Source organism: Nicotiana sylvestris, chromosome 9 (assembly GCF_000393655.2).
Source record: "Nicotiana sylvestris chromosome 9, ASM39365v2, whole genome shotgun sequence".
In the NCBI taxonomy this organism is placed as follows: Eukaryota; Viridiplantae; Streptophyta; class Magnoliopsida; order Solanales; family Solanaceae; genus Nicotiana; species Nicotiana sylvestris.
Window position 1 is genome coordinate 105,084,226 of NC_091065.1, and position 21,869 is coordinate 105,106,094.

The 21,869-nt window shown below is 37.5% G+C and overlaps 1 protein-coding gene across 1 annotated transcript; it reads left to right on the plus strand.

The window, feature by feature from the left end:
- Positions 1 to 9,435: 9,435 nt before the first annotated feature.
- LOC104228311 (F-box protein FBW2-like) lies at positions 9,436 to 12,403 on the plus strand. Its single transcript, XM_009780751.2, has 2 exons — positions 9,436 to 9,936; positions 11,583 to 12,403. The coding sequence occupies exons 1-2, from the start codon at positions 9,461 to 9,463 to the stop codon at positions 12,136 to 12,138; spliced, it is 1,032 nt and encodes a 343-aa protein (XP_009779053.1). The 5' UTR covers positions 9,436 to 9,460; the 3' UTR covers positions 12,139 to 12,403.
- Positions 12,404 to 21,869: the final 9,466 nt, after the last annotated feature.

The window sequence follows — 21,869 nt, forward strand, 5'->3', positions numbered from 1 at the left end:
ATCTGCGTCATCGAACGAAATGCTTTCATTGTCAAGGACCTGCCGCACCCGTTTCCCGTGTGTAATTGTTACCTTAGAAACCTTGTTTGAAGCTGTGTAAGTTATGCCATGAATATCTTCTCCCCCGCTTATGACATTCACTGTCCTTTTGGGTGAAGGAGGTTGTGGTGGTTCTTGTCTGTTCTTCATATAAGCTTGTTTTCCTTTCTCACTAAATAACTCAGTGAGATATCCTTGCTTTAATAAATGATTTACTTCACTTTGCAGGAATCTGCATTCTGAAGTTTTGTGCCCGTGATCGTTATGAAATTCGCACCAATGGTCCGGATTGCGTCTACTTGGGTTTGACCGCATTTCTTTCGGCCACCGTACCTTATCTCCCATGCTTCTTAAAACAGCTACGAGCTCGGAGGTAGAGACGTTGAAATTATATCCACCAAATCGTGCCTTTAAACTCCTGTCATCATCACGTGATTCTTGTCTATTCCGATCATTCCTGAACTTTGAAGAAGAGCTAGAATCCCGGTTCCTTGACTTTTGATCGTATTGTTGGTTATCTTGCTTGACTGTGGGTCCTTTCCTGCGGGTCCCATATATAGATCGTACCTGTTTTTACCTGATCTTTTTTCGGAATCTGACCTTCGGGTACCGCCCCTTTCTTCATGATGGAGCTTAGGTACGGTATCTTCTTCGATTCGCAGCTTCGTGCTATACCTGTTGTAAACATCATTCCATGTGGTTGCAGGAAATTCTCGAAGACTTTCTTTGAGTCGTCTCGTGGCTTCAGAACTTTTGTCATTTAAATTACTTGCAAAAGCTATAGCAGCCCAATTGTCAGGCACACGAGGTAGAGTCATTCTTTCACGTTGGAATCTATCAACGAAGTTTCTAAGCAACTCTGAATCCCCTTGTTTGATTTTGAAAATATCTTCCATCCTTTTCTCAACTTTTTGTGCTCCCGAATGTGCTTTAATAAAAGAATCTGCAAGCTCAGCAAAAGAATTAATAGAATTTTCAGATAAAAGAGAATACCAGGTTAATGCACCCTTGGTGAGTGTTTCTCCAAATTTCTTGACCAATACTGATTCAATTTCTTGTTTGGTCAAGTCGTTGCCTTTCACGCCGGTTGTAAATGCAGTCACGTGGTCACGTGGGTCTGTAGTACCATCATATTTCGGGATGTCAGGCATTTTGAATTTTTTCGGAATTGGAAGGGGAGCAGCACTAGGCTTCCATGGTTGTTGTGAGTATTTGTCCATGTCTACTCCTTTTATTATAGGTGGAACTCCAGGGATTTGCTCTATTCGCTCATTTTGTTCCTTCAGCTGTTTCTGCAAGGTTAGTACTAAATTTTGCAAATATGAATTATTTAAATTACCTGGTCCCCCTTCTTGTGGTTCATTGGGGGTTTCTCCGTTTCCAGAATTATCAAGACCAGAACGGGGGTTCTCCAATGTATTATTATTAAGAGTCGGCGTAGGTGGCGCAGCAGGCAATCGACTACCAAGTGCCTGAAGAGCTTTGCCGACTTGTGCATCGATTAGCTTTTGCAAAGCTTCAGTTGTACCTCCTTCAAAATGTTCAAATTGCTCTTGTTGATCAGCACGGGATTCAGTAACAGGAGTGCCTTCACGAGATTGACGTGATGAATTTAAAGGAGAGGGAACCACGGTATCTTGATTTTGATGTATTTGATTTTCATGGCTTCCCAATGTGTTGTTACTGTTGTTGTCGGCGTTATTGTTTGACATGGTGACGATAATAGATAAGATATAGCTTAAAAGGAAAGATTATCAGATTCCCGGTAACGGAACCAATTTGTTTAACCAAAAATCTGAGTCCTTGGTCAAAGCTAAAAGAAAAATTCGAGTTACTGATAATCAGGAGACAAAAAATAAAATACTTTTGAGAACAATGGTAGAGGGTAAATAGATAAGTATTTCAGTGTATTCTCAATAGTATATCGTGTCCTTACAAATGATGATACTTCTTCCTTTTATAGATCATTCTAGGTAAAGGAATAAAGCATCAGTTTTAATGACATAATCATGAGCAATAAATGACATTAAATAAGCCGTTATACAATCATTCCTATTAAATACCAACTTTATAACGTATCAGACATTTAATAATGAATTTGGACTCCTTTCTGTCATCTGATCCTTGCTTTTAATGCCTTCTAATCCGTTGACTGTAAATAATTTAAATTGGTACGAGACTCGTATCTATACATCGTCTCGTGCCTATTTAAATTCTTCTTCCCGTGGCTGTTTTCACCGTGTTTTCACCGTGCCTCTTAGTCAATTGCTGTTCTTTGACCATTCAACTAATCCACGTGTTATGCCACATTATTTTTAATATAAATTCAGTTTTTTCCCAATACAGTTATGAGGAAGAGCAGCAAAGGTTTCAAGAAGATAGATATTGACGCTGACACCCAAAGCAAGAACCAGCAGACTACTTTTGTTAATCTGAAATCAAAAACAAAAGTTGACTGCAGTGTAGTTGTGAGAAAGAGCGGCAAAGATTTCAAGAATACAGATAGTGACTCTGACGCCCAAAGCAAAAACACTGCTACGACATTAACAGAAACTAAGCATTGCACTGAAGAAATATTAATGAAGAAGAAGAGATCGAGACTGGATTTTAAATCAAGTAAAAGGAAATAAGAGGATAGGTTGGCAGAGCAAAACAAAGCAAAGAGAATGACCATAATGGTGGACTTTCACGAGATGCCTAAGCCTGCGATAGATCCATGTGCTCCCAAGCGCTGCTGGGAAAGGAGAAGATTTTGAGATATTGTGATTCAATTTCCCTAGGAGAATCTTTGTATTGTGATTCACTTGACTATTTTTTTTAGTTAGTCAACTCTTGGGTATATGCCCTTTAATTTGTATACGTGAACTAATTTAAACATTGAAATAATGATAGAGTTACAATTTCACAAATGTTGTTGTATCTCATGCTTAGGATCTGTGATTCATTACCTGCTCAGTTTATGCATTTACTTGTTAAAGTTAGGATTTTAGTGATGACCCGACAGGTTATCTCATGTTTTTAAGCCTAACTCTATGATCCAAAACCTTAAAAATCATGTTTAGGCCTTCTCCAATTTGCGAGCGCAGTCCGGGCGTCTTTTCGGAAAACTTTTATGTTAAAAACTGTTAAAAATAAGAAATTTTGCCTAAAACTTCATTTGAGTTGACTTCGGTCAACATTTTTGATAAACAGACCCGGATTCATATTTTGACAGTCCTGATGAGTCCCGTATCGTGATTGGGACTTGGGCAATACCCGTGATTGAATTCGGAAGTCCCTAGCCCGAGATATCGGACTTTGTCAGAATTTAAAAGTTAAAGGCTTAATGAAATGGAAATGTTTCACCAATGTTTGACTTTTTGCATATCGGGTCCATATTTTGGTTCTGAAACCTGGTATAGGTCCGATACCATATTTGTGACTTGTATGTAAAATTTGGTGAGAAATGGAGTTGGTTTGATGTGATTCAGACTTCTGGTTGTGAAATAAGAAGTTTCAAAGTTTTCTTGAAAATTTCATATGATTTGGTGCTCAATTCGTAGTTCTAGATGTTATATTAGTGTTTTGATCGCGCGAGCAAGTTCGTATGATATTTTAAGACTAGTGTGCGCTTTTGGTTTAGAGCCCCGAGGGCTCGAGTGAGTTTCAGATAGGCTACGGAGTAAAATTTGACTTGGAAAAATTGTTGTTGTATCTGATCTTGTTATAGGTCTCTGATCTCGCATTTGCGAGATCAGGAATCGGAATTGCAACCTCTGAGGTGTTCGCATTTACGAGCTTCTCATTACAAATGCGAAGAGAAACTGGGCCACATAGGTTTCGCATTTGCGAAATATCCTTCGCATTTGCGAAGTAAGACTGGGGAGGGATTCTTCGCATTTGCAAAGACATGGCCGATCGCATTTGCGATCCCCAGTTCTGCATTTGCGAACATTTTCTTCGCATTTGCGGAGGCAGCAGAATGTGGGAGTTTTATATTTACGAAGCTTTTCTCGCATTTGCGAAGCCCAGGTCACATTTGCGACATTTATAGCTGAGTAAATATGACCTAGACGGGATTTTTTTCCCATTCTTCAAATTTTCAAAACCTAAAACCTTATACGTGATTTTCCAAAGAACTTTTCTTCCCCAAATCATTGATAAGTGATTCTAAACTAGTTTCTTTCAATCTTTCACTGTATTTTACAAGATTTCAACCTAAAATCTAAGGTTTTCATGGTAGAATTGAGGGTTTTGGGTAGAAACTAGAGATTTGATAAATTAGGGATTTAGACCTCAAATTGAGGTTGGATTCCAAAATAAATTACATAACTGGGCTTGGGGTGAATGGGTAATCGGGTTATGGTCCGAATTTCTGGTTTGAACCAAGCGGGTCCATGTGTTGACTTTTGTTGACTTTTTAACAACGGCTTAAATTGAATTCTTTTGCAATCGTGGGTAGTTCATAAGGCTTAATTTGAATCGTTTGGTTGGTAATATGCTAGATTCTACTGTTTTGGAGGCTCGTTTGAGAGAAAAAAGTTGTGGTTGATCCTTGAGTTTGGCTGTTGGAGCTAGGTAAGTGTCGTGGTTAACCTTGGCTCGAGGGATTAGGTCTTATTTGTCTATGTGCTATGTGTGTGAATATTGGATACAATGTATAGATGAGGTGACGAGTACCTATACGTTGTTGTCGGGTCATAGCATGCGAGTGGGTCTTAATCATGTATTTTTTTCTTTCTGTAATCATATTATCCATGCTTAGACTAGTTAATTGTTATATTGATCGTTCTTATCGTGTTTACAGACTTTGGTAATAACTGAGTATTGATTCAAAGTTGAGGTTGATATTGTGGAACCAAATGTTGAAGTAACATTTGTTCTTGTCATTCCTATCTCTCTATTGTCATTGTTCATTGCTTTATGATGAGGGAGAGTATTAATGTACGAAGGGTGATGCCGTGCCATATTGTGAATGTTAATGCACGAAGGGTGATGTCGTATCATATTGTGAATGTTAATGCACGAAGGGTGATGTCATGCCATGTTATGAGATAGTTAATGCACGAAGGGTGATGTCGTATAATTTCAATTGTTTCATATGGTGAGGTTGAGAGTAAAATCATGAAGGGTGATGTCGTGCATTTTCTTTACTGTGTTTACTTGTTCCTACATGTTTAAAGCATATTGGTTGATCAAGTTCTTATTACTGTTGTGATTCTTTACCTTGTGATCCCCTCAGCATGTCCTCATCCCGATATTACTTGTCTAGCTTTTATTTGCCGTTATGTCTGTACATATACTATTAAATTGCACATGTTTATTTGTGGGTGTCTTATCTTAGCCTCGTCATTACTTCGCCGAGGTTAGGCTCCACACTTACCAGTACATGAGGTCGGTTGTACTGATATTGCACTCGACACTTCCTGTGCAGATTTTGGTATTAGTCCCAATTGATCGAGAGGCATAGCAGCTCGGACCGGACCACCGGAGACTCAAGATTCTGTCGGTGTTTACAGACCTTGAAGTCCCTGTCTATCTCTTCCGTTTTAATGTTTCTTTCATTCAAACAATTGTATTTTTTTTAGGCTTTTACTTGTAGTAAATCCTAGAAAGTTCGTGAATTTGTGACACCAGATCCGGGTAGTAGTAAATGATGAAGTTATTATATTATTCTGCACTCAGTGTATTTCACTTTAGCTTATTTACTGTTATTTGTTGAATTGAATAAGATTTAGCTTAATAATCTTCTAACGTTGACTTGCCTAGCAAGTGATATGTTAGGCGCCATTACGGTCCCGACGATGAAAATTCCGGGTCGTGATAATTTTGTTACTCTTTATTCTTTCTTAAATTTACCTTTTTCTTTATATTTTAATCTGAGTCTTAGTTGAATAGTCAGAATTTGGTTTATTATAATTTTTATCACCTTAGCTGAACTCTTAGTTTGGTGATGTTTTCCCTTACACTGGTGTAGGCATGCAACATGAACAGACAGAAAGTTGCACTATTTATTATTTAAAGTTGATAAATGTTTACTAATGTAACTTGGAACCTTACTCAAGATACTGTTCAAAGAAAGATCAAAGGTACTAAGATGTACTATTTTCAAAGTACTTCGACCAAAGATAGATTCAGAACCTCAGTATTTTTATTTTTTCTTGTTAAAAGATGTCAAAATCTATTCATTGTGAGATAGCAGGGTTACTTCAATCTCATTTATTATAATTCTCCATTTACATCTGCGGACACTCCAAAACTGAAGCAAAACATTTAGATATCGCAATCTAGTGAGATTTAATGTAGTCGATGGAACAAAACCAGTTAAGGCGTGATGATAAACTTTCTATGATCAAAATATAGACAACGTTTTGCATAATTACCAAGGTTCAACAAATATCTGCAAGAAGGGCAAACTTTACTAAATTTAAATTTTAAAAACAGTAGAAAGATATCTTATGTACAACGGAATTCACCTTCTTTACCTCTAATGGAACTTAATATAACGATTAAAATGAAAATCTAACGCTTAGACCTGATCGTCTGATGATGTTTACTCTGTTACCAGTTATTCTGTTGCTTCCAATTGAGACAAATCTTTCGATGATTCTGCCTAGGAAACTGAAATAAACTCGTTTCCATGGCTTTCGAACGAGTAAGATACAGTAAGGAACAAGAATACCTGCAAGAAATCCCAATCCAACACTCACATAAAAGTATTTATCAGGAAATTCATCACCGTTGTTATTCTCCAGTACAGTTGTACTGTCTGAGTTTCCATTTTGGCTAGTACTAGAAGTGGAGCTCTACAATGATGGAGATTCCCCTCAAAAGCAGACTCTGTAAAAGTTGTCATCTGCCCCTTATAAGGAACCATACCAGATAAATTATTTTTCGAGAATCGAGAAGTTAAGGTAGCACAAGAATGACATTGATCACATGCTTGATGGGATATGATACCAGAAAGCTTATTACTCCAGAGATCAAGCGATGCCAACTGACATAAGCTTGAATGTTTTATGGGATTTGTCCAATGATTTGGTTTTCAGACAAGTTCAAAACCACGAGGCCGTGCAACTTAGTCATTTCCACAGATAATGCTCCATATAAGATGTTTCTTGACAAATCTATTGAGATCAGAAGTGATAGAGTCAGCTATAGTAATAAGCCAGCTGATAGGTTATTGTCCCCAAGGTCTAAGGCTTTCAGGTAAGGACACTCTCCCTTACGCTTGAAGGAATGCTTCATGTTAGCTTATTGTTTGATAGATCAATGAATTGAAGAAAGGTCATATTTCCTATAGTAGTTGGTATTTCACCTAAAATTTCATTACCCGAAAGAGACAGGATATCAAGTCTGACATAACTTCAGAAATATACTGAGGGATGAGACCTTAAAACTTATTGTTTGAGAGATCAAGCAATTCAATTGGTACAATAGGTAAAGGAATGGTTCCCTTAAATAGGTTCGAGCTCAGGTCAATATCTGCAAAGGGAAATATTGGTAATGGATTTAGTAGCTTACCAATTAACTGATAAAAAGAACAATTCAGCAGGGATAGATTAGAAAAAATATTCCAAAACAGCCTGGAATAGAAATCTAAAATACTTGCATTTGAAATATCTAGGAACTTAAGCTCCTTTTGAGACTTGATCCAAGTAGGAAAAGAAGGACCTAAGTGGCGAGACCTCATGTCAAGATTTCGAATCTAAAATGGTGGAATCCAATTGGAATTAACATTCAAGGTGATAGAGTTGGACGAAAGATCAAGAATCTTCACTTTGCTCAGGTTCTTAAAATGAACTACTAATATAGTACTTGTGAAAATTCCCAAGTTGGTCAAATTTTGAAGTGTTCCTAAAGAAGCTGGTATAGGACCATCAAAAAAGTTGGAAGTAATCCAAGTTGTTGAAGATTTTTTAGCTGACCCGACCATTCTGGTATTTACCAACAAGTCCATTGTTGCTCAGCGTTAACTACATCAAACTAGGCAAATGACTCTTGGAATCATATTTCTCGGTTCCTTAGAGTATTTCAGGTAGACTTCCTATAAAATTATTTCCTGATAAATCAAAGTTGATTAATTTGCATAGTCCTCCAATAATACTCGATATTCCACCTTCAACGTTGTTCAATAAAAGATTGAAGTGAGTGAAATGAGCCATATTCCCAATAGATTTAGGCACTTTTCCATGTAGTTTTTCCAAACCTAAATCGAGAGCTTCTATATGTTTCCAGCTTCCTCTAAATAGTTCATGGTAATTGGCTGTTCTTGCTTAGCGCAAGGTTCAAGTATCTTAACCTCGGAATCTCGTTGATGCCCAGTGGAATTCTGCCTCTAAGACTAGGGTTTCTTAAGTCTGTATATTCAAGACTGCTAATATTTACAAGCCTACTCGGGGACATTAAGGTGAAACTATTCATTCATGCCTAGATGTTCTAAAGAAAGGCCCTTAACATTTTTACAGAAAAAGAAAAAAAATGGAAATTAAGTTTGCTCGCTCTTGTTTGGTTTATAAAGGATTTCTCTTTCCTATTTCTCTTGGTCCTCTCAGTTCACAAAAAAAAAAAAAAAACATACATTTGAATTTGTATGAGTTGAGTACTTTTTGAAAAGCACTTCCTCTCCTTTCTGAAAATGCCGAAAGGACTCTAGGATTCCAGAAGTGCTTTTCGAAAAAATACTTTTGGAGAGAAGTAGATTGTGTTTGGCTAATCAATTTGAAAAGCATTATTGAGCAATAGTTTGTGTGTTTGGCCAAACTTTTCAAAAAGTGCTTTTAAGTATCAAATTACGAATAAGGACATAAAGAGATTTACTTAAGAATTAATATTATATGAATAAATAAATTATTTCCAATATTTGTTATTAAAGATAATAATTAAGTTTTTTCATTTTATTTAAGTAAAACATAAAAATAAAATTTAAAAGTACTTTAATTCTTTCAAGATGATTTAGATATATCAAAAAATTATTTAACAAATATAAAAACATTTATCTCAAAAGTCACCATATATTAGAAAGTTATCCTAAAAATAAAAAGAAATATTTATACATTAGGAGAATTCAATAACATAATCTCTATTTCTAAGTATTAGGTTTAAAATAAGTAAGGTTATTTTGTAATATACCATATTTTGCTAAGGTACTTTTGGTAAGAAGAAAAGTCAAAACTGTTTCTGCTTGTGCTTCCGCTTCTCCCTTCGGGAAGAAATTACTTTTTTCTGCTTATCTAAAATTGTTTCTGGTTCTTCCCAAATTTTTTTTTTCTTTCAAAAAAGCTTGGCCAAACAGCTTAAGTTAACAAAAAAAATATTTTTTTGAGAATAAAAGTGCTTTCGGGGTGGGATTAGGAAGAAGTTTGGCGCTATAAGCAATTTATTACTCCTACAAAATTACCCATGTAATGCTAGACTTCTATCAGCCGTAAGATCAGTTACTATGGAAGGTTGTCGTGACACGTGTCACTCATCTAAACCCCTCTCTCTGTCTTCCAGCAAAACACAAAACCCCCAAGAACAGAAAACTCAAAGAGCTTCGTTTCTTCACTTCACTTATCGCATGGATGGTGAGAGCAGCAAAAGGGCATGCGTTAAAGTCGGAAACGATGGCGTTGGAGGGAGGTGGGATGAGTTAAACCCGGAGATATTAGCTTCAATATTCGTAAGGATTGTTCCGGCGGAGGTGATGGTTAGGACGGTGGCATTAGTTTGCCGGAGATGGATGGAGGCGGTGGCAGGGCCGTACTGCTGGGCGGAGATTAACTTGGAAAACTGGTGCCGGAAATGCTGCATTGCTAACAAATTCCATCTCATTGACCCTCTCGTACGGAAAATTGTTCGCCGGAGCAGATTCACTTTCCGGCGACTCTCCACTTACCGTCTCGGCAATGTTGGATTCTCCTACGCTGCTAACTGGTATTGTTCTTCTTGCTGTTTTGCCTAGAGATTCTTTAAGGTAGGGTTCATGGGTTCGGGGAAAAGGTCCAAATTTACCCCTTAATTATATAAAATATCTTAATTTTAAGCTCCGTTATACTTTGGGATATTCATACAATTGCCATTAGCAATTTTTCCCTTAAATTTAACGAGCTTTAGAAATAGCCCTAAATATAACACAGACCAAATAAAGATTCCCCTTTTTTGTGGTTTAGCTCGAAGCTTTTAGTCCAGCTGTGCCGTTATATTATTCAAACTATATATGTGTTCTAGATGAAATATTGTGCTTTTATTTCCAATTCCATTTTAAAGGATAGAGAAAACAAACATGGAAATGACACAAAATAGCTCAACACCGGCAGAACTACTATAAAACTCTCTTGTGAAATTTTTCATAGGTTAGGGTAACTGTAAGCCGTCCAATCATATTGTAAGTGTTGCTTTGTCAATTTGGGCTTGCAAGAGAGTTGGTTCAAGCAAAGTATGGAGAGTTGGTGCTCAAAGTCAGTAAGTTCCACTTTTGGTGTTGGAGTCTGGAAGTGCGTAAGGCATCAGACAGACCTTTCTAAAATGGTAGGAAATGGGGAAAAAATTAAATTTTGGCATGAATATTGGACACACTCTAAAGAGTAGATATATCTATGTGCAGGCTCTCCAAAATATTGCCGCACCTTTGTCGGATCCTCCAAAAATACACTGCTTTTGGAGGATCCGACACGTTCCCGGCGATATTTTTGGAGAGTCCGAGCAACATGGCTATAAATAAAGAAGCCACTATTCTGATGGAACAGGGTTAAAAAGCTCACACCTGATGGGGAGGACTCTATTGCTTGGTAGTATGCTGGGAAAGGTGTTTCTCTTGTCAGGTCATGCTTTCATAAAGTATCTGAAGGGGTTTCCGGCTTTCAACAGTGTCCTTGGAAGATTATATGGGGCTCAAAAGCTCCATGCAAAGGCGTCCTGTTTTTGCTGAGTTAAAGCTCATAATGCTTGTTTAATGCATTTGAATCTGCAAAGAAGAGGTTTTCAAATTTGCAGCAGCTGTTTTTTCTTCGAACAGGAAGCTGAAGACTCCATGCATTTATTCTTACATTGCTCGATTACAAGGATGCTCTGGGATCTGATGGGTAATGCCTGGCACTGTTAAAGCTATTCTTTCTGTAATAACTGAGGAATCTAGGAAAACAATCGCTGCTTTTGCATATGCTGGGTCATTTGGACAGAAAGGAATCAGAGATGTTTTGAGGGGAAAGCTGCCAATGTACATATGATGAAATATAGAATCCCTGTTAGTTGTGAAGAGGATACGCTAGACTTGATAAGGTTTTTGGCTAATTGAGTACTTTTGCACAGGGAACTATTTGTACTGATCTGCACCATCTTAATGCTGATCAAGTTTGCTTATATTAATAATGTACTATCACCTTTACAAAAAAAAAAGAAGGTCTACCCTACATTAACATCTGCACTTCTGACTTCACTCAGTCATGTAATTGGATGGCCTACAAGTCCCTATATCCCTAGTTTATATATGTGAGACTTTTGTTTTTTTATCTTCAGACTGAAGCAAAGGTATCATTTTATTGATCTTAATTTATAGAGAATATACCAATATGTTTTTGCAGTGGAAGATGTCTCAAGATACTGCAAATCCCTATGAGTGAAGTCACTGACCAAGTGGTGGAAAAGCATTCGGGGTCCTTGGTCAATCTAACCTTCTTAGACATTAGCTACTGTGTAAATATCACAGTGAAGGGTCTCAAAGCTTTTGGATTACAATGCAAGTCCTTGACTCATCTCAGAAGAAACATGCCTCCGTGGGAGCTGCCCACTAAATTTGAAGCTTCCGATGTCAATGATCACGAGGCGTTGATTATAGCAGAAATCATGAGTGGTCTCCAGCGCCTTGACCTCGCATTCAACCGATTAAGTGACAATGGCCTTGACGCTATTCTCACACAGTGTAAAGCACTAACGCACCTTGAAATCCAAGGGTGTTGGAACGTGGAGCTGAAGGGTAATCTTGAGGAAAGATGTGAAAAGCTTGTAGATTTTCGGAGCCCTTGGATCCATGAATATGAGGATGGGCATGCTGAATCTTCTGATATTGATAGTAGAGAAGATGAATGTGATGAAGAATCAATCTACTCAGAATCACCCTCTTCATCAGATTTGGATTAGATGGTTGCATTTCACTTTTCTTTTTAGTATATTTGTGCTAATCTTTTGGATGTGTATTAATGCATATCACCATGTACAAACATTCCGAAATGGGGTTTGGTTTGTTTTTGAGGCATGTTAGTGGTAAGAATTGTGAACAAGATACATAGAAAGTGATGGAAATTGATGGTAGTATTGGTGGTGACAGTACATTATTAGTACTTGAAGCTTTTGTATGTTTGATGATATCTATATATGATGCTTTAACATGTTACTTAACTATGAATTCATGGCTTCTTTGTAACTTTGTAACACTGTGTGCCTGTGTTCTTGTTTGGTAAGCATCCTGCTTGAATTGTCATTTTCTTCAAAAGTCATTAGTTTTAAAGAATTAGCAGGTAAAAAAAAAAGGAGAAGGAAACATATAGAGTTTCCGTATTGTTCTAACCAATTTACTCAGTGTTCCTTTTGGAGATGGAAACAAAGATCTAAAGTAGTCCACCCATTTGTTTGTTTTCTTTAGTTTTTATTTCCCCCCTTTTTCCCTTCTAATGTGTAACACAATTGCTTCTCCCTACTCCCATCCATTGTATATATTGTGCAACGCATGATTAATAACGATCAAATGCAGTTTTACTTTGTTAGTACATCAATAACTGTAATTGCTTCAGAAAGTCTATCTATATATCTATTGTATCTGTATAGAATAGGAGAAGCAAAAGTACAATATTAAGACAAGTGTCATAATTACAAAAAAGCCAAGTGACATTGTCAAGAAAAACTTTTTAAATTTTAAATTTCGAATTACTTGATTACTCTACTTGAATTAACAAATAAAGATATCTTATAATTATCTATAAAAAACAAAAATATAAAAAAATAAATTACTCATTCAAATTGAGAATTAGTTTCAAGTTGGAGTTATAAAATTATATTAAAATAAAAAATAACAAATTACCAATTCAAATTACCATATGAGGACTAGTGTAGATTTTTAGAACAAAGCTCCCACAAAGTTGGAGTTTTAAAATTATTTTAAAATAAAAATAAAATTTTTATAAAAAAAAATAATTTCCAATTCAAATTGGGGAGTAGTTTTAAGTTGGAGATTTAAAATTATTTAAAGATTAAAATGAAAATAAAGAAATGAAAAACTTCAATTAATTTGGGAGTAGTTATATAATTTATTAAAAAGTCATATGTTCTATTAAAAGAGAATTAGTATCAAAATATTAAGCCAATTGCCAAGTTAATAAAAAGTCACATTAGTAAATATATAGTACTAAGAAATTCCTAATTTAATAAAGAATAAATAAGGAATAAATAATCTATTTAATTACTATATGATGTGTAACCTTTGATTTTGTATAAATTTAAATATATTTTTGTACACTATATTAAATAATAAAATAATAACTAATATTTATTAAAATAATATGATATATCAGTGTAGGTTATCAAAATTTTATTGAATTTAAATCCATAAGAAATTTGGAATTAATCTCAATTAAATATATTTTAGTTTAAACAAATATTATGGGCTAATATAATTGGATTAATTATTCAAATCCAATAAATATGGATTTAATGAATAGGTCCAAATGCGTTGTGCTAACCCATTTAATTGGGCTACGAATGATGAGCCACTTTATTAAGCCCGATATGTCATCTTCCTAGAGGCCAGTTTGGTGCCACACGTGAAATGACGTGACACACTAAGTCAAACGGAAGAGCCAATAGGATCATGTCATGTATCAAAATGATAAGACATGCCAAGTCACATTCAAAAGGCCAATAAAATTGCGCCACGTGTGCAAGTGACATGTTCTGGCCAATCAAATGCGGTCTTGTCACACTTCAATCTGATTGGTCGGGAAGAGTTTGTTCTTAACTCTTCCCTCCCACAACTATAAATAGGGGTCTTCATAACCCAGAAAAAGATACCAGAAGTTATAACAAGAAGCAAGAGAGAACTCGTGGATCAAACGCCGCAAATTTCTCGACAAGTTTCAAGTTTCAAGCAATCAAGTTCAAGTTCGAGCTCAAGAACGAAGAACAAATCAAGATTCAAGGAGTTCAAGTTCAAATCAAAGTTCGTGCTAGTTGAATTCAAGATCATCGTTCGTGGAAACAAGTACATATTCAAGATCAAGCTCAAAGGCCCTTGAATTTATTTACTAGTGGAAAGAAGAATGAGAGGATTCATAGAGATTGTACACTCATATTATTTGAAATCAAATACTACGATTGTTGCAATATATTTTTCGTTCTCAATTATTTTCTTAACGCAATTTATTGTCTACAAATTCTGGCACGCTCAGTGAGACTATCTCTACCTCTCATCTCAACTTTTCAATCACCAAAGTTCAAGAACATTGAAATGGCTTCAAAGAAGGTTAACTCCAGATCAACTTCCACCAAGACTGATAATTTCAGGTTTTATGCTGATGTGTAAAGTATCCTCGATATTACCTTTGAAAGCTTTTGACTAACTACAAGGAGAAAGGCAAGCTCTTTATGACAACAGGCACTCTAAGTGCCATCCACATCAACCCCTGTTTTCAGATCTTCATGCTCAAAGGGAGCAAGATCTTCCACAAATGCACCCGAAGGAGGAAGCGATGTTGCTGAAAAGATTAAGAAAACTCTTGCTCTGCTTGACCTCTCCGAATTCAAGAACTCTGCTGTGAAGGAAGATGATGATGCTTCAAGTGATGGATCATCCCCACTTACACCACATAGCATGAGACAATTGAAGATCAATCTATGTGACAATCCATGGTACTCTCCATCATCCACAACAATCATGCAAGCGATGGTGAAGAATGCTTCATCCGTGGAGGAGCAACTAGCAAACTTGACAGAATTAATTGCTAGCTTGACCAAGTGCAAGAAAAATCAAGATGCTAGAATTGACAAGCTAACAGATAGGGTAGGAATCTTGATGGAAGAAGAATCCACCCATGCACATGGCAAGGTCCCAGAAGTTCTAGAGAGTAATTCTCCCCCATAACAAGTAGCATCCGCCAAGCTATCCCTGTCTTATCTGAAGGGATGATTCAAATCGATCAATTAAAGGAGTTCATTGATGGGACTCGCAAAAATAAGTATGAAGTTACTTCCAAGTCCTCCCTTACATACGCAAAGTCGTACACTGTAAGGATCGACATGATAAAGATGCCTGCTGGCTATCAACCTCCAAAGTTCCAATAGTTTGATGGTAAAGGCAATCCAAAGCAACATGTGGCGCACTTTGTTGAGACATGCAACAACGTTGGGACTTATGGAGAGTACCTCATCAAGCAGTTTGTCCACTAGCTAAAAGAAAGTACAGATCTCGAGGCAAGATCTATTGATAGCTAGGATCAACAGAAGGGTGAACCCATTATCGACTTTATCAATCATTGGAGGAATATAAGCCTCAACTGTAAAGACAGGCTTAGTAAAGCTTTTTGGCATATAGATGTGCATCCAAGGCATGCATTAGGGACTGTGCTACATCTTGCAAGGTATCAAGCCTAGCGCATTTGAAGAACTTGCAACTCGTGCCCATGACATGGAATTGAGCATGACCTCCACTGGAAATGAAAGACTGCCCTTCTATGAACCTCACAAAGGCAACGACAAGCAAGAAGTTAGGAAATGGAGTAAGTGCGTACCCAAGTCTGAAAACAAAGAAGTTATGAATATCAACACATTACCTGTAAAGTTCATGATGAAGGTGAGCAAGAAGCAAAGAATGAAATTCACTTCTTTTCAAGAAAAGTCAAGTGAAAAGTTGGCGCTAAAAGAAATGCAAGAAAAGGAGTACCCATTTCTGGATTCCGATGTGCTAGCAATTTTTGAAGAACTCCTCGAGTTAAATCTCATTGAGCTTCCGGAGTTGAAGCGGCCAAATAAAGATGGGAAAATGAATGACCCAAATTACTGTAAAAATACCATCAACTTGTGAGCCACCCTCTAGATAAGTGCTTTGGGTTCAAGGACAAAGTTATGAACTAGGCTTGTGAAAAGAATATTGTACTTGAAGATGAGAACGCAATCGCAAACCAAGTCTTTATCACCTTTGGCTCATTCAATCTAGATGAATTATGTAGTTTCAAAGAAAGTAAAGATGAAGAATTACTGAAAAACAACAAGGTTGAAGTTGATCAGCCTAATGATGATGAAGGTTGGATGTTGGTGACTCATCGAAGGCGTCACAAAAAAATCAAAAGAACAACCAACAAGGAAAATAATGGTAAAAGGACCAAGGAAACAGAATCCAGTTAGGTGTTTGAAGAAAGCAAAAATGGAGGTGCACCACCCTTAAAAGCCACGACATCTAGTGACCTTGGAGGAGTTATTGCCATGTTGGTTCCGCATGAAGATTTCCCGTGATGGTATTGAGGCCTCTTATTGCAATGCTGATAAATGGGAAGGAAAGAGTGATGACATACCATTGGCACAATCTTTAGAAAAGCTCATCAAGTCCATTCCTCAAGAAGTTAATGCTTGTGAGGAAAAAGTTACGTTCACAAATGACGATCTTTTACTAGGTGACACTCCTCATAACCACCCATTATACCTGGTTGACTATATGCGTGATGAAAAGGTAAATTGAATTTTGGTTGATGGAGAATCCTCAGTGAACATCTTGCCAATACGCACTGTGAAAGAACTTAGTATTCCCATGAACGAACTCTCGAAAAGTCGTGTGATGATTCAAGGATTCAACCAAGGGGGCAAAGAGCCATAGGCACAATCAGGTTGGGGATCACCATTGAAGATATGCAATCATGTGCACGACTGCATGTGATCGATTCGAAGACTTCATATAACGTCTTGCTTGAAAGGCTTTGGATACACGAGAGTAAAGTAGTTCCATCTACCTACCATCAATGTTTGATGTAATACGAGGGAGAAGCCAAGAAGAAGTTAGTTGCTGATGACGAGCCATTCACCGAGGATGAGTTACACTTCGCCGATGCAAAGTTCTACTTGAAGAATTGCATTATGAAGGAGATAAAAGCTGATGATGTCATGAATGGAAAGAATGATGAGTCCACGAATAAGAGAGCTAAGGTGGTTTCCGACAAAACCAAAGTTGTTGGTGAGGAGGTACAACCTAAATCAAATAAATCTCATAAAGAGAACATTGTATCTCACGACAAGAAAGTAACTCATGCGCTCCGCTATATCTTTAAAAAGAAGAAAGAGGAGGGCGAATAATCTAATCTTCAAACCAATATTTTAAGGGAATTAACTCTTCCTATGAAACAAATTGAGGCAGTAAATCTATCCTCAACAATACTTGGAGGGCTTGTGGCCCAAAATCATTCTCAGAATGTAGCACTCCCTACAAAGCGTATAAATGAATGCCTTGATCCTAATGCTTACAGGCTACTTGCAAAAGATGGGTATAATCCCAATAAGATGTCAAAATTAGGGAATCTCCCCGTTAGAAGATTCTACAAGGCAACCACGTGAAGGTTTAGGATACAAGCAAACTCTACCAGTTTGCATCTCTATAAGAAAAGCAAGCAATAATTATATCTGCAGCTTCTAATAGGCCTTTTTTCTTTGATCGACCTGGAAAATCAACTATGAGGACTTCCATATTTGAGAGATTGGTTCCATTAAAGAAGGGGAACAAGTTCCGAAGAAATTATTAAAATACAAGAACACCCATATCGCCTAGAATCCAGAAGATCTCTAAGGAGTTCCAAAGTCTGGTTCCTTCTAGAATGAGGCGACAGATAGAAGTCATAGTCTCTTGTAATGAGGTGCTGAAGGTAAATCCATACACTGTGGTCTACACTAAAGAACGTGATAAAAATGAAGAAAGTGTGGGTTCTTCATATCATGTTACTGCACAAAGCGAGCATTGTGTTTCATCTCTAATGAAGGATGTTTTACAATGTTATCACAGATCCTTGAACGATGGGGATCCTCAAGAAGATAAAGATGCAAAGGATGCTCTGCCTGAATTTGAAGAATGGGTAAAGGCAATAATTGACGCTTTGAAAGAAGTAAACCTTGGCACCGACAAAGAACCAAGGCCCACTTATCTAAGTGATTCACTAGGAGTCGATGAAGAAATCACTTATATTGAGTTACTCAAGGAGTATAGGGATGTTTTTGCTTAGAGTTATAAAGAGATGCCTGGCTTGGATCCCAAAGTAGCAGCCCATCACCTTGCAGTCAGGAATGGTGCTCGTCTTGTTAAGCGAGCTCAAAGGCGTTTTAGGCCGGACTTGGTTCCTCTGATTGAAACTGAAGTTAACAAATTTATCGAAGCTGGCTTTATTCGTAAAGTTAAAAATCCAACATGGGTCTCAAGTATTGTCCATCTAAGGAAGAAGAATGGCTGGATTTGAGTGTGTGTTGACTTAAGGGATCTCAACAATGCATGTCCCAAAGATGAATTTCCGCCTCCTATCCCAGAGCTGATGATCGATGCTACTACTGGTTATGAGGCAATGCCATTCATGGATGGTTCGTCAGGATATAACCAAATACACATGGCACCAAAAGATGAAGAGTTTACTGAATTTCGTACCCCAAGGTATTTATTGCTATAAGGTAATACTTTTTGGCTTGAAGAACGCTGGTACTACCTACCAAAGGGCTATGCAGAATATTTTTTATAACCTTCTCCACAAGAACCTTGAATGCTATGTTGACGACTTGGTGGTAAAATCAAGAATTAAGAGCTACAAATTGAAAGATTTGAGAATGGTATTTGAGTTGCTCCGGAGGTACCAACTTAGGATGAATCCATGCGCCTTTGGAGTTACTTCCGTAAAGTTCCTTGGTTTCATTATCCGGTATCGAGGGATCGAAATTGATCAAGCTAAAGTAGATGCAATTTTGAAAATGCATGAGCCTCGGGATATTCATGAATTAAAAAGTCTGCAAGGAAAGCTAGCATACTTTAGAAGATTCATCTCAAGCCTAGCTGGGAGGTGCCAACTGATAAGTAGGGATTTTGACTACTTATTTGCGCTCTTTTACTTTCATTTTAGACAAAAATTGCTCAAAGGTATTCCCGAAAACTAATGAAATGTGCTTGCTTGCAGGTGTGTTGCAATATGAGCCAACGAAATGAAAATCAACTCAAGAAGGAGTAAATTTGGACAAGGACCAAAACAAGGCTAAAAGGGGCACAATGCGGACCGCACAAAAGTGAGTGCAGACGCAGAACCTAAGGGCGACCTCTAACAAAAATTCAAGGCAAAATGCGGACCACACAATTATAGTGCGGCCACAAAAGAGGAAGTTTAGAGAATTGTATTTTTGGGCCATGAAGAAGCGCGGACCGCACCATTATTGTATGACCGCACTCATAATTGTGCGGTCCACAGAAGAGAAGAATCAGAAAGCCATGTTCCAGTCCAAGTTCGAGTGTGCGGCCGCACTTAGAAATGTATGGTCTGCACAATCAAATGAAGTGCGGTCACATCCCACTTTTATGCAACCACAGAAAGCCCAGTTGACCAGTCAAGCTCAGAGCGTGGACCGCACACAGAATTGTGCGGCCACACAACTTCTGCATGGGCACTTTTGTTAGATATTTTTAGCTTAATATATATAGAACTTTTTGTCATTTTAGGTGAATTTGTATCAGCGTAGAGCACCTGAGCCGTTTTTATTTACTGCTTTGAGTAATATTGTACTAGATTAGCTTCTAAACATTAGATTTTCTTTCCCTAATCAATTATTATGCATTCTATCTTAATTTATTTTTTAATTTCTTCATTTTTCATGAGTAGCTAAATTTCTATCTTGGGTTGTCACCCAACTCTAGTGTGGGTACTTAATGAGTATTTGATTTAGGGCTTGTTTGTGATTGAGTTAGTGATATTTAGCCTAGTTCTTGTTTGAATTACAGAATTAATGGTTGCAAACATTGATTCATGCCTAGTAGAGACTAAGTCTAGGAAAACTTGGCTAACAAGAAATTGGGGTGAACGCAAGAAATTGATAGCCCCAATTAAAGGGTCAAATATAGAGATAGTAAGACCTGACTTGAGCATATATTACTTGTTTTGTGCAATACCCATTTGGACTCCAAATTGGACAGAATCACTAAAACTACCGAGGTATATAGAGTAGGTAATTGTGTGTGATTACTATATTACAATCCCGACCAATTAATCTTGCCCTAGAGTTTACAACACGTTAGGTAACCACCTAGGTGGAAGTCAAGACCCTAGATATTTTATCACTTGAAAAACAACCAAAACCAAAAATATTGTCTTCTAGTTTTATAATTGCAATCAATATCTTAAAATAGAAGTAGAAATAACAAACAAAAATGTGGAAGTGTAATTTGAGGCACATCATACAATTATACTAAATATATACCTAATCCCAATTCTATCCTTGTGGATTCGATCCCGACTTGAGTTGGGTTTTTATTATTACTTCGACCGCCTCACTACCTATATTTGTGGTGCGAGTTTGGGCGACATCAATTTTTTGGTGTCGTTGCTGGGGAGTTAAACAAATTTAGCTATATATCTAGGTTCTTGTGTGATTTGTCTTCTTTTCCTTCCGAGTCACTAACTTTGCTTTTGAATTGATTTTAGGTACGAAAATGGCTCTCAATAACGAGCCCATCGAGAATTTGCCAATGAGGGAGGATGTGGATGATGACCAAGTTGATGAGGTTCCTCTTGAACCTCAAGCAAATAGATGAGGCCACCCACCTGATCTCATCCCTCCCCCACCTCCACCAAGAGCAGAAACACACTGACATTTACCGAATGAGGGTTATGCAAGTGCTATAGTCCTGCCCCGCATTAAGGCGAACAACTAACAAATCACCAATGTGATACTTACACTACTTGAGCAACGAGGATTCTTCACCGAGGCTCCGAGCCAAAATGCCTACAAGCATCTCAAAGGGTTCGTCGATACTTGTTGGGCGAGCAAGCAAACAAATGTCTTCGAGGACGCACTGCGGTTGAGGCTATTTCCCTTTTCTCTATGGGGAAAGGCATTGGACTGGTTAGAGAGATTGCCCAATCATTTCATCCATACTTGGGATGAGTTGGCGGAAAAATTTATTGCCAAATTCTTCTTTCTAGGATATATGGCTACACTTTGGGATGAGATTCTCGCGTTCAAGCAAGAACCCAATGAGCCATTGCACGAGATTTGGGAAAGTTATCGTACCATGGTTAAAGAGTGCCCGAATAATGATATGACCAAGGACATGATCCAACAAACCTTCTACATGGGGATCAACATAACAAATTAATGTGTGGTAAATCAACTCGCCGGTGGGAACTTCACGAACACGCCTTATGCCGAAGCTTGTGAAATTCTTGATGAGATGGCGGATACCTCATCGACATGGCAAAGTAGAGCTAATGTTCCTCAAGGTAACCTAAATGTCATTCACCTACACAAGGAAAGACATGATCATGGGCAAGCTATTGCCTAGTTGACAACTACGATGAACCAATTGGCCAAAGCTCAGCTTCAACAAGTTCAAGGGCCAAATCAAGTGAATGCAATGGAAAGGGTAAATATGATGATGAACAAGAGATGGAAACAAGGTTAAAAAATACAAAGCCGTCTGGAACAATTCATGCAAGATGATAGTGGTTATGATCAAGGTGATTCGTTCAATGAGCAAGAATAAGAAGTTCAATATGTAAACAATTATTAAGGCCAAAGAAACAATGCTCAAGGACAAAATCAACAACAATGGCGGTCACAAGGAAATTGGAACAACCAAGGCCACCAAGGCAATTGGAGTG